This window comes from Carassius gibelio, chromosome B22 (genome assembly GCF_023724105.1).
Source record: "Carassius gibelio isolate Cgi1373 ecotype wild population from Czech Republic chromosome B22, carGib1.2-hapl.c, whole genome shotgun sequence".
NCBI lineage: Eukaryota > Metazoa > Chordata > Actinopteri > Cypriniformes > Cyprinidae > Carassius > Carassius gibelio.
Genome location: NC_068417.1, coordinates 311,104 through 320,814, shown reverse-complemented (window position 1 = coordinate 320,814; position 9,711 = coordinate 311,104). Strand labels below are relative to the sequence as shown.

Genomic DNA, 9,711 nt, shown 5'->3' with positions numbered 1-9,711 from the left:
TGCGGGGCGGAGCGGCAGGTGTGGTGTTGGGCGCGGTCGAGGAGGCTCCCTGTGTGAACGGGCGCTGGGGGACCCTTCGGCCCCGAGCGTCGGCCCGAGCCTCGCCCTCACGGGGCCCCGACAGCCCACCGCTGCTCAACGGCTCCTCACCCTCCACCAGCCCGGCGTCTCCACCCACACGCCCACAGGTGGAGTACAGCTGGGACGACCTGCCCTCTTCTAACGGGCTGCACACGCCTCCGCTGGCCGGGTCACCGTGCACCCCTCCGGGCGCTGTTTCTCCCGCCGCCCTGCGCCGCGGTCTGGAGGCCGTCAAAGCTTCCTCCTCGCTGCCGTCCTCCTCCTCACTGTCCCAGCCGGGTGTGTCCACGCCTCCCGCCTCCTCCAGCCCCCCGCAGGCCTCCGACGGACCCCCCATCCCACCCATCGCCCGCCGCCTCGCCCACCACCCGCCGCAGAGCCTGAACGTGGGCAAGCCGCTCTACCAGTCGCTCAACTGCAAGCCCATGCAGATGTACGTGCTGGACATCTCTCGTGCCAAGTCGGGCGGCGTGGTGTCGTGGCGGGCGTACGGGAGCGGAGGAGCACCCAGCGCGGTCACCGGGCCGCCCGAGACCAGCCTGCACACAGTGGTTCAGGGCCGTGGAGAGCTCATCATCTTCGGAGGCCTGATGGACAAAAAGCAGAACGTGAAATATTACCCTAAAACCAACGCCTTGTACTTCGTCCGCGCCAAGAGGTGATGGAGGAGCGCCGCCTGCTGCCGTACACTAACTTACTCTAACACAGCTCCACACGTATACAGGACACTCAAACATAGATGTGCTTTCAGTTTCTGAGCGAGCGGATGATGCTTTAGTCCTGACAGAGAACTCTAGAAGGGAATCTTTTATTGTTTGGCACATTTGACCCTCTGAAACGCTGATCTGACAGAAGAAAACCGGCCACTGGAGGAGGAACTGATGAAACTGACCTTTTTTTACCACTCTTTGGCCTGCAATGTTTACATTACGTGTGTGTGTGTGTGTGTGTGTGTGAGAGTGCTGTTGAGGGAATGAGACTGTGGATTGTAAACAGAAATAAAGTTCTTCATGTCTTAATTCTGTGATATAATGTCGCGTGATCTTTGACTATAACAGAATAAAGCTGTGTGGTCATCTCCGTTCACACAATACTACTACATTTGAATGAATTATTATTTTATTTCAGGTATATTAATGTAAAAACCTCACCTTCAGTGGCAGGAAACATCAGGTTAGTTTGGGGTAACTCTTCAGTGTTTGGGTGTCGTCACCAAGGTAACCTATGCTCCAGAGCAGGTTTTATTCTGGGTTAGAGATCTGACCAATCAGCTGTGAGTACAGTGACACTGAAGCCACTCCCCCAGATCTCTCGCTCTCTATTAAAGCAGTTTACAGTTTACAAAATTGGAATTGGACTTTTGCAGCTACTTATTATATTAATATCATATTAATTGTAATTCTTTATAACTAAGAAATGAACATCAACTAAGATTAATAAATGCTGTAGAAGGATTGTTCTTGCTTAGATCATGTTAACTAAAGTAGTTAACTAATATAAACTAATGGACCGTTATTCAAAAGTGTTACCGATTAAGTTTATCATCACTTGATTATAAGGATTTCATTGCTTTTCATAAAACTGTGAACTGATTCTATGTATTCTGTTTTCTTCCCTTTTAGCCATTTGCAGACAGGACAAGGAAGGAAAGCTGTTCTCTGCATTTCCAAGAGACGAGACTATTCCTCCACAGACTAGTGTTGTGTTTGTACTAAACCCAGAGCAGCCCTGAATGAATCGACAGAATGACCAGCTCATATTCTAATACTATAGACTGCATTTAAGAAGCTTTGCACAGGCTGTTTAATGCTGATCATGTACTGCGTGTGTCTTTACACATAAACTACATGATGTAAATAGCCTAGAAATGAAAAACACAGGAACTCACAGTGAGTCCAGCTGCAATATCATGATAAACTCATTGTGATGTTGTTATAATGATTATTAATTTTGATTAATATAAAGTTTTTTGAGGGGACCATCTCATATTCTGGTCTGTGATAAACATAACTATACTTTGAGATTTTGTTGTGCAAGGTAAACCTCACACACACACACACACACACACATTCATGTGTTAACACCAGTGTTGTGCTAGTTACTAATAAACAGCTAACTAGTTACAGTTACTAGTTACCAAAAAGTAATGCATTACTGTTAAAGGTAACTTTTTAGTTATTTTTTAAAGAACTTTCTTTAATGTTCCCATTAATACGCTTTTATGCGTTATGGTCTATACAAACACAAAGTAAAACAGAAAGTAATTTTTAAACACTATTTTGATTAAGTCAGACCAGCACTAACTGAATATTGTATATCACAAGGATTTCTGAAATAAATAACAAAACACCTGAATAATATATTCAGAATCAAAAACTAAAGTGGCTTCTGCATCATAAAAGCTGTTGTGTTGAGCCCTTAAACATGTTCCTTTCACAGCTTAAGTATGAAAACTATCAACAATGGACAACATAACACAGAACATTTAGAAATAAATAAATGAAAGCAATCTGAATTATTCAGAATCAATTTCGAGAACCATATATACAGGATCTGACTGAAAGCCGGTGACTCCACAGTAGAGACAGGTGCATGTTCTCAACAATGTTTCACCTGTATGAGAAAAACATACAGAGAATCACTTAAGACACTTTGTTGTAGACCCATTCCACATAATTGAGCATATTTCCACTTTGAGAAACTCGTGTTGCTTTGAACTACCGAACTGACTCAAATGATTCGCGAACCCGCTCCGAACTCCCGAACTGACTCAAATGAGTCGCGAACCCCGCTACGAACTCCCGAACTGACTCAAATGAGTCGCGAACCCCGCTACGAACTCCCGAACTGACTCAAATGAGTCGCGAATCCCGCTACGAACTATCGAACTGATTCAAATGAGTCGTGAACCCCGCTACGAACTCCCGAACTGACTCAAATGAGTCGCGAACCCCGCTACGAACTCTCGAACTGATTCAAATGAGTCGCGAACCCCGCTACGAACTCTCGAACTGACTCAAATGAGTCGCGAACCCCGCTACGAACTCTCGAACTGATTCAAATGAGTCGCGAACCCCGCTCCGAACTCCCGAACTGACTCAAATGAGTCGCGAACCCCGCTACGAACTCTCGAACTGATTCAAATGAGTCGCTAACCCCGCTCCGAACTCCCGAACTGACTCAAATGAGTCGCGAACCCCGCTACGAACTCTCGAACTGATTCAAATGAGTCGCGAACCCCGCTCCGAACTCCCGAACTGACTCAAATGAGTCGCGAACCCCGCTACGAACTCTCGAACTGATTCAAATGAGTCGCGAACCCCGCTCCGAACTCCCGAACTGACTCAAATGAGTCGCGAACCCCGCTACGAACTCTCGAACTGATTCAAATGAGTCGCGAACCCCGCTACGAACTCTCGAACTGACTCAAATGAGTCGCGAACCCCGCTACGAACTCTCGAACTGATTCAAATGAGTCGCAAAACCCCGCTCCGAACTCCCGAACTGACTCAAATGAGTCGCGAACCCCGCTACGAACTCTCGAACTGATTCAAATGAGTCGCTAACCCCGCTCCGAACTCCCGAACTGACTCAAATGAGTCGCGAACCCCGCTACGAACTCTCGAACTGATTCAAATGAGTCGCGAACCCCGCTCCGAACTCCCGAACTGACTCAAATGAGTCGCGAACCCCGCTACGAACTCTCGAACTGATTCAAATGAGTCGCGAACCCCGCTACGAACTCTCGAACTGACTCAAATGAGTCGCTAACCCCGCTCCGAACTCCCGAACTGAAATGATTCGCGAACCCACTCCAAACTCCCGAACTGACTCAAATGAGTCGCGAACCCCGCTACGAACTCTCGAACTGACTCAAATGAGTCACGAACTCTCGAACTGATTCAAATGAGTCGCGAACCCCTCTACGAACTCCCGAACTGATTCAAATGAGTCGCGAACCCCTCTACGAACTCCCGAACTGACTCAAATGATTCGCAAACCCGCTCCGAACTCCCGAACTGACTCAAATGATTCGCGATCCCGCTCCGAACTCCCGAACTGACTCAAATGATTCACGCTCCGAACTCCCAAACTGACTCAAATGATTCTTACGAAAATAAACAACCCTTATGAAAATTAACCATGGTTTTATTACAAATAAAACCAAAAAACCATGGTTACTATAGTTAAACCATGGTAACCACAAATTAACCATGGTTTTGCTAAATTAACCATAGTTTAACCTTGGTATTTGTAGTAAATCTGTGGTTATACAAATGGTAGTCAACACGCCAAAAAACCATGGGTTACTACAGTTTTACTATAGTAAAATCATGGTTATTTTTCGTAAGGGAAATGATTTGCGAACCCGCTCCGAACTCCCAAATTGACTCAAATGATTCGCTAACACGCTTTGAACTTCCAAACTGACTCAAATGATTCACGATCCCGCTCCGAACTCCGAAACTGACTCAAATGATTCACGAACCCGCTACGAACTCTCGAACTGATTCAAATGATTCGCGATCCCGCTCCGAACTGACTCAAATGATTCGCGAACCTGCTTTGAACTCTCAAACTGACTCAAATGCTTCACAACCCGAAGTTCCCATCCAAATCAAATGCCACCACCAGCGCTGCTATTGGCTTAGTTTTCTAATTTCATAACATTTACTGAAATTAAGGTACGAAAAGTATGTTGTTAACAAATAAAATATCAATATTTCCATTCCGAACTGCTTTCCATGTCGAAACATCTACGAACATAACCAGGTGAGCAGATCACTCTCTCACTATTTGATTGCTCTAGTCTTGATCCACTCATCATCATCATCCACCAATCAGAACACAGGAGAACTCTTTGGCCACAGCTGCTGTGCTTCAGAAGCTCATGCAGCAGCTCAACACTGGTTTTCTCTGAGGTGGTCGGATCACATCAGATTGGGGTTAATCTTGCAGATCATGACTTATATCTACTCTTCCTCTCGCTGCAGTTTGGTAATATAAAGATTCCTCCTTTGAACTCCCACCTCTTCTGTGGGTTTTATTGTTCTGGGTCTGAATTTGGGCTCCTGGGGTCTCAAAAAAGAAACATTTTCAATCTCTAAGGTGAACGTTATGAGAACACCAGTGTTGTGCTAGTTACTAAGAAACAGCTAACTAGTTACAGTTACTAGTTACTTAATTCAGAAAGTAACTCAATTACTTTGTTGATTCCCTACACCAAAAAGTAATGCATTACTGTTAAAAGTAACTTTTTAGTTATTTTTTTAAAGAACTTTCTTTAATGTTCCCATTAATGCACTTTTATGCGTTATGGTCTATACAGACACAAAGTAAAACAGAAAGTAATTTTTAAACACTATTTTGATTAAGTCAGACCAGCACAAACTGAATATTGTATATCACAAGGATTTCTGAAATAAATAACAAAACACCTGAATAATATATTCAGAATCAAAAACTAAAGTGGCTTCTGCATCATAAAAGCTGTTGTGTTGAGCCCTTAAACATGTTCCTTTCACAGCTTAAGTATGAAAACTATCAACAATGGACAACATAACACAGAACTTTTGGAAATAAATAAATGAAAACAATCTTTGTCACAATAGTGTTTCTACAAGAGGGTAAAAAATAGAAAGAATTTGATACGATTACGATGCTGATGACCATTAATCAATTTCGATCTCTTGATTCACTATCAATTCACATGGATAAGCCTACTGTACTTACTTTTCCTGGGTTAAATGCAGTATTTTCTTGCATTTATTAATATGCCTCTTTGCATTGAATTTAAAACCCTTTTCTCCATTTAACCTTAAATACTACACTAACTGTATTAGGCTATACATAATGGATGTGTTTCTCACGCACAATTTGTGAAAGTTAACAACCCTGCTTTGTCATCGTTGACACAAAAAAAGCCTTCACCTGATGAACATGTTCATCAGTAATAACGGCCTTAATTAAATGAACACTGTTTTTGAGCAGTTAGGCCCTGTATCAACCAATAGATCAGTGGTTGAGACGCGTTGATTGCTATGATACAGTATAACCGCTAAACTGTTACTTGTATCTGATTTGGTAAATCATTTTTTTCTGACTTAAATGCTCTGGATGCTCAGAATTAATTTATAAATAAATATGAAATTAAATTTTTCTCGTTGTTGCGCTTGTTGACACGTCCTTGTAACAAATAACAGTTGTGACCAGGGGGGCAGGGTTTCATATTTTATTGAAGCACCCCTGGACGCCGCCATTGGCTAGCGGACCCCCACCTGCTGTTAGCATTCCATTGACTCCCATTCATTTTCAGCGAATAACTTTACATTTGAGGCGTTTAAAGACTCCATTTGTCCATTAATAATTTCTAAAGAAACACGGAAATGTATAAAAGGCTCCATTACCTTGTATCTTACATTATGTTCCCGTAGAAGCAGTTTTTGTAAAAATAGGCTAACGATTGCGTCATAACCAGCGACTCTGTCACACAGTAGAGAAATGACCGTATAGACAGGAGGAGAAGCTCGCAGACAATCTTTTACTGTCTATGAGGCTATCGGGGGGACGTGGAGGTATGAAGTCAAGGGAGATAATTAATCAGAATACTTACCAAAATTTGCTCCTGTTCACGCTCGCCTTCTCTGCAAGATTCGGTGGGTGATTCAGATTTCTCTTGGCACATCGATGAGAAGACTTACAGGTCGCTCACGTGATGTCTGTGTCATCGAGCTCACACACACACTATATAAGACTGTATAAAACAGCGTTAACAGTTTAGAGCATGTATTGAGCCCAAACCTCTCTCAGGGTGTCTATACTGCGGGTTTATGGACTGTCTGATGAATGTTTGTGCTACTGTGGGGGTCAAGGGTCTGTATGAAGGAATGACTCCAGTGTTTGTGTGGCATACTCCTCATACAGTTCTCAGCATGTTCAGATGGGACGTCCTGAGACAGTGAACACACATCTACACTCTTGCAGTTTAAATCTAGATTAAAGACCCATCTCTTTAACCTGGCATACACATAACATACAAATGTGCTTTTAATATCCAAATCCGTTAAAGGATTTTTAGGCTACATTAATTAGGTAAACCGGAACCGGAACACTTCACATAACACCGTACTTTCTACATCATTAGAAGAATGGCATCTACGCTAATATTTGTCTGTTTCTCTCTTGTTCCGAGGTCACCGTAGCCACCAGATCCAGTCTGTGTCCAGATCAGAGGGTCACTGCAGTCACCCGGATCCAGTACGTATCCAGACCAGATGGTGGATCAGCACCTAGAAAGGACCTCTACTGCCCTGAAACACAGCGGAGACCAGGACAACTAGAGCCCAGATACAGATCCCCTGTAAAGACCTTGTCTCAGAGGAGCACCAGGACAAGACCACAGGAAACAGATGATTCTTCTGCACAATCTGACTTTGCTGCAGCCTGGAATTACTGGTTTCGTCTGGTCAGAGGAGAACTGGCCCCCAACTGAGCCTGGTTTCTCCCAAGGTTTTTTTCTCCATTCTGTCACCGATGGAGTTTCGGTTCCTTGCCGCTGTCGCCTCTGGCTTGCTTAGTTGGGGTCACTTCATCTACAGCGATATCATTGACTTGATTGCAAGTAAAAACAGACACTATTTAAACTGAACAGAGATGACATAACTGAATTCAATGATGAACTGCCTTTAACTGTCATTCTGCATTATAATAATGAATGTTGTTCAGTTGCTTTGATGCAATGTGTTTTGTTTAAAGCACTATATAAATAAAGGTGATTGATTGATTGATTACACATCGCAATACTGAGAAAATCACCAGCTGATGTTAATGTTTAAGACCTCTTAACACATGGGTGATAAAACACTTCACTTTTTACTGTATACGTCCAAATGTGTGTGTGTGTGTGTGTGTGTGTGTGTGTGAGAGAGAGAGAGAGAGAGAGAGAGAGAGTGTGTGTGTGTGTGTGTGTGTGTGTGTGTCGGCTCCCTCTGCTGGAGGAGTGTGAACGAGCCCTCAGCTGGGGAGAACATTTACATTCACATTCAGTTCAATTCAACTTTATTTGTACAGCACTTTTCATGATACAAATCAGATGAAGTGTAAAGGCCCAAGAACAGAACCCTGAGGAACACCGTGAGAGACAGGGGAAGTTAATGACGTGAACAAACAGATGGTGAACACTATTAACTTCAGTCATTATATGCTGTGATTAAACTTATAGCAAAGTTTGGTAGTGTTGTATATTGTGTGAGGGTTGGCATCGTCTCTTCTCAGGTGTTTGTGAGGGCTGAGGCTTGTGTGATTCCTAGTTACAGAAGTAAAGAGAGACACAAGTAGCCTGGCTGCTGTTCCAATCAAACAAAAGAATGAGTATTAAAGGAACTTACTGTCAACCATTTAACAGGTTTTTACCATTGCACTTTTACAGTCTTTTACCGTTAAATTCACGGTCAGTTTTTTACAGTGTAGTATGCACTTAGTTTTTTTACATGCTAACAAACCTCTGTAAAACTAGGGCACAATGTACTGTATAAGGAATAGGAATTGTCATTGCATTGTGTTTTGGAGTTAACAGAAATGTCCATCCGATGAGTGGATAATGTTGTGTGTAACGAGCTGTCAGTACTTGTTCTGTTATTTTACAGATGTCTTTCTGACCGTGTATGCATGAGATGCCCAGATGAGCTTCTTCAGCAGCTGTTTCATGAGTTAGTGAGCTGCATGCCATGAACGGTGAACACACATGTGATGCTTCATTAGTGAGCTGCATGTCATGTGACCATTATTAACCCATGTGAAGAACCGTGAACACACACATGTGATGCTTCATTATCAACACATGTTCTTCCAAATCTCTGATTGGGGTGTTTAATCCTCCTGCTTGCTCAGATGAGGACAGTACATTGGAGTGGATTTCTCTGAGACTCTGGGAAGAGCTCATTTTCAGAGAGAACTAATGATTGGAAGTGGAATTATGATAATATTTTTGTAATTATCATTTAAATCTGACTAATTTTTAAACTGTGTGTCTTAAATCAATATCTCAGGAAAATGTTAAAGGGTCTCATATCAGAATATGATTTCATACATGACCTCAGTAGAGGACACCAGGACTGACAAATCTATAGGGGAATAAAAGTTATTTCAATATTCCTATGAAATATTAGATATTATTATGAAAATCTTGTCAATTATTACTCACATTATTACAAATTATGCAAATTAGAATTAGTTTATAGGCTAGATACATTGTATATAATGGTAAACCGGTTTATGTTCATTTTACACATTTTGCATAAAGAAAAATGGTACATCAAATCTTTCTCTTATTAAATAATTCAGAAAAATCCTTATACAAAGTTTGGTATAATTATAAAAAAAATACTTAAACCTATATATATATATATATATATATATATATATATATATATATATATATAATTATCGTTTTTGCATATGCATGCTCGTTCATGTGTTTTTTTTAATTTTTTTTATTGAGTCCCGGTGTCCTCTACCAAGGACACTGCATAACATATGAATAAAATATTAATTTTAATAAATAAATAAAAAATCTTATACTCTAAACAATTTAATGACAAAAAAAAATATTTTCCCCCCTAAAATGTATTA

At 41.8% G+C, this 9,711-nt stretch overlaps 1 protein-coding gene across 3 annotated transcripts in view; it reads left to right on the top strand.

Moving 5' to 3' along the window:
* LOC127987556 (F-box only protein 42) overlaps positions 1-1,100 on the top strand; it is a 7,376-nt gene extending 6,276 nt beyond the window's left edge. For all 3 annotated transcript variants that reach the window (XM_052589922.1, XM_052589924.1, XM_052589923.1), the window contains one exon: positions 1-1,100. This exon is cut by the window's left edge and continues 145 nt beyond it. In XM_052589922.1, coding sequence (XP_052445882.1) covers positions 1-743 — 743 coding nt within the window. In that variant the 3' untranslated portion in view covers positions 744-1,100.
* The last annotated feature ends 8,611 nt before the right edge of the window (positions 1,101-9,711 follow it).